This window comes from Nicotiana tabacum, chromosome 18 (genome assembly GCF_000715075.1).
Source record: "Nicotiana tabacum cultivar K326 chromosome 18, ASM71507v2, whole genome shotgun sequence".
NCBI classification, from domain to species: domain Eukaryota; kingdom Viridiplantae; phylum Streptophyta; class Magnoliopsida; order Solanales; family Solanaceae; genus Nicotiana; species Nicotiana tabacum.
The window spans coordinates 103,321,755-103,325,852 of NC_134097.1; the positions used below are offsets into that span (position 1 = coordinate 103,321,755).

A 4,098-nucleotide genomic window follows, 5' to 3' on the forward strand; every position below is an offset into this window, starting at 1 on the left:
TCCAAATTGGTTGCAAATGGAAAGATAGACTCATTGAAGACTACATCTCTAGAAACAGTGATCTTTCTAGTAGCCAGACTTAGAACTTTGTATCCCTTTGTGTTGAAAGGGTAGCCAACAAAAATATGTGGTATTGTTCTAGGTTCAAATTTGCCTCTGTGAGGTTTAGGTACAGTGGGGTAGCACAGGCAGCCAAAACGTTTAAGGTGAGAGTAATTTGGCTTTCTCTTATACAACAGTTCATATGGAGTTTGATCATTGATGGAAGTGGAAGGCAACCTGTTTATGAGGAAGGTTGCATAGAGTATACATTCACCCTAATATTTTTGAGGTAGCTTAGACTGGAAGAGGAGAGCCCTAGCTGTCTCAAGGAGGTATTTATGTTTCCTCTCCACCACACCATTTTGTTATAGAGTGTAAGAGCAAATTCTTTGATGTATAATGTCTTTGGATTGAAATAATATGTTTGTCTCTGTGTTGGTGAACTCCAGTCCATTGTTTGTTCTCACAGCTTTAACGTTTACTCCAAATTGATTTTCCACCAAACTAAAGAATCCCTTAAGAACTTGATAAGCATTGCTTTTATTTAATAGGAGATGAGTCCAAGTGGACCTACTAAAGTCATCCATAATAGTCATGAAATATTTTTACTTGTCATGTGTGGGCACATGATATGGTCCCCATAGGTCAACATGTAGAAGCTTCAAAATCCTATTGGTTGCATTGGTTTTTTAGGGAATGGGAGCCTTTCCTCTCTCGCCATTGGGCAGATAGTACAATTAAAGGGTTGTTTGGAAGAAAAGGTTATAGGGATAGAGGAAATACTTTTTATTTTTCACAAAGGGAACATGTCCAAGTCTGTTGTGACACAGAACATCCACATTGTTTCCAACACATAGATGAAAAAAAAAGACTAGAACCATTAGAAGATGATTCTCAGAAAGAAATTGCTTTTCATTGCCTGCACTTGGACTATTTACAGTTGAAGATGAGAAAACACACTTATTGACATGAGATGTTGTATTTACAATAGTATGATGTAAACATTGTGTGTTACAAGTGTAGTGAGTGACAGGGGTGGACAAAAAATCAATGACATTTGTTCTAAGACTTGTACTGTTGTTATTCAAGCACCTTGGACATAAGATGTAAAGTCCATCTTTGACTCTACCAATCACCAGAGGCCTCTTCATTGAAGGGGCCTGCAGTATACAACAGGATTTGATGAAGGCAACAAGACAACTAAGATGAGAAGCTAGAGAACAAACCGAAATCAGGTTATATTTAAAGGAAGGAACCAACATTACCCTAGTCAGAGTGATCTTAGGAGTAAGTGTAACATTACCAATCTTAGTCACCTTCACTTTTTATCCATTTGGGAGAATGACAAGTAGGGGATAAGGCAGGGTTACTATATTGGTCAGTAGGGATCTATTAAAAGTCATATTATTTGATTCTCCTGAGTCTATAATCCATGAATGAGCCTTGTTTTTGAAACATTCACATGAGAGCTTCCCAAAATCAATAGAGGAGGTGCAAGCTATGATACCTGAAAAGTTTGTCGATGAAGTGTTGACATTGTCTGAGCTGTCTCTCCCTCCTCATGATTGGAACTACTATAGTAGATTCACAAGTTGACTGTATTCTTCCATCGTGAGACTGACACTTTGAGCACAGTTCTCATCACCAGTATGTTGAGTATCTGTGGCTGCTAAATGTGCATTAGCCATTCCTCTACTTCCCCTATTGAACCTGGTGCCTTGGTTTACACCTGAGTTGTTCCCATAGTTGTAGATTTGTCTTGGATTTTCATTGAAATTGGAAGCTTGGTTGTGACTTAGATTTGGATTCTGATTTTAGTTGGATCCTTGAGGATAGCCATGAAGTTTATAACACTTCTATCTTGTGTGACCTGGCCTCTTACAGTGATCTCAAAAGGGTTTGTTTTTATAGCTCTAAGAGTTATTAGGTGAATAATTTTTCTTGAATGATGTTGTCCTGTTTGTATTGACATTTAGGGCTGATGACTCAAGAGCTAAGTAGTTATGAGGCTTAATTTCTCTCTGCCTTTCCTCTTGAATCAGCAATGAGAAGGCCTGTGTAATTGTGGGAACATGATTCATCATGAGGATACTCACTCGAACAACAGTGTAGGTCTCATTCAGCCCCATAAGGAACTGTATTAATCTTTTTTCCTATTCTGCTTTATGCATGCTTTCCCTAGTTCCACATGTGCAATTGTAGGTGTAATGAGATTTATTAATTAGAGTAGTAAATTCTTCCCACAATTTTTTTATGTCTAGTAGCCAGTAATATCAAGAGCTCCTTGGGACACGTCGTTAATCTCCTTTTGAATTTGTAGAGCTTTGTTCCATTTTTCTGATCATTTCGATCTTCCAACTCTTTCCACAACTCGATTGCATCTGTCACATATTCAACACTATTTGCAATCTCCTTTGCTAGGGAGTTCAAAATCCATGAAGTCACCATATCATCACATCTCTCCCACAATCGATAGCTTGAGGAGTCTGGATCTAGCTTTTTACAGTCACCATTGATGAAGTCTAGTTTGTTTTTTCCGGATAGGGATCTCATTATGCCTCTTCTCAATGAGTGATAACGAAATCCATCAAATGGAATAGGAACTAGGGCTATTCCTGGATTATCAGAGGGATGCATGTAAAAGGTACTACTAGTGTCAATAATTGGTTGATTAGAAGGTTCATCCACAGTCGGTGCAGGCTGTTCAACGTCTCCATCAGTAGCCATCTCTTACCAGGCGTAAAGTTATACTAACTAACCAGCACAAGATTCTAACTACAAATCTAGAATTCTGATAAAGGATTCTAAGAGAAATGTTTTAAAATAAACGAGATCAAAGTCTGCATGCACATGATCAAAACAAAATCGAGGATGATGAAACTAAAATCAATAGATCTGGAAAAAAGAATCGGAGCTTCTGAACTTGCTCTGATACCATATCAAAATCCGACAATGGAACATTAGCTTCTTCCTCAGCTGAGCTGAGAATGCAACAACAATGGCGAAGGTTTTAGTGGCATGAAATCGAAGTCTTTCGATGATAAGAGAAGAACATTCTGGAAGAGAATTTCTATATTATTCATTCAAAATCTATGTAAACTAATGGGAGTTCTCCCACTATATACATGCTTGAAAAAGAGAGAGCTAAGCTAACCAACAAACCACTAATTGACAGCTCACTGATAGTTGTCCAAACTCGACCACTAACTACCACTAACTAACTCTAACTAAGCTAACACTTATACATTAACTATACAAACTAGTGAAAGATATAATTTATCTTAACACCATTGATAGGCCTTTATCGACAAGATGATCAAAGTCTTAATCAACAATAGAATTTTATTAAGGTCACTTTAGAGGAGTTTAAATATTTCTTGGTAGGTAAGGATATTTAACTATGATTGATAGAGACGGAAAAACTAAAAAAGAAAATCATAATCTCAAAAATAACTAGATTATAATCTTATTAGTATGGATCGTATATTATGTTGAAAAAATTAGCAATATCTCAACAAAGCATATGAATCTTTCCACTACAGCTTTTCTCGTACATTGTTGACTCAGGTTTAGAATAATATCAAACTTTAAAAACTAACTAGATTAGAATCCTTGCTATAAATAATTTAGGATGTCACGTCAACATGCTTTTCTCATTTGTAATTAGCTAATTTTTGCTTTAAAGGCTCAGGAAAACCAACACCGGTGCCGTAGTCAAAGCTGTCTTGAGCTTCTGAAAGCTTGCCTCACACTCATCTGACCATCTGAAATGGGCACCCTTCTGGGTCAACCTGGTCATTGGGGCTGCAATAGACGAAAACCCCTCCACAAACTGAAGATAGTAGCATGCCAAACCCAAGAAACTCTAGATCTCTATAGTTGATGCGGGTCTAGGCCAGTTCTCGACTGCCTCTATCTTCTTTGGATCAACCTGAATACCCTCTGCTGATACAACATGACCCAGGAATGCAACTGAACTCAACCAGAACTTGCACTTCGAAAACTTGGCATACAACTGACTGTCCCTCAAAGTCTGAAGAACCACTCTAAGATGCT

The 4,098-nt window shown here is 37.6% G+C and overlaps 1 protein-coding gene across 1 annotated transcript; it reads right to left on the reverse strand.

The window, feature by feature from the left end:
• Nucleotides 1-2,259: 2,259 nt before the first annotated feature.
• On the reverse strand, nucleotides 2,260-2,769 carry LOC142172608 (uncharacterized). The gene has a single exon (XM_075236271.1). It carries the CDS (start codon nucleotides 2,767-2,769, stop codon nucleotides 2,260-2,262), a length of 510 nt encoding a protein of 169 aa, XP_075092372.1.
• Nucleotides 2,770-4,098: the final 1,329 nt, after the last annotated feature.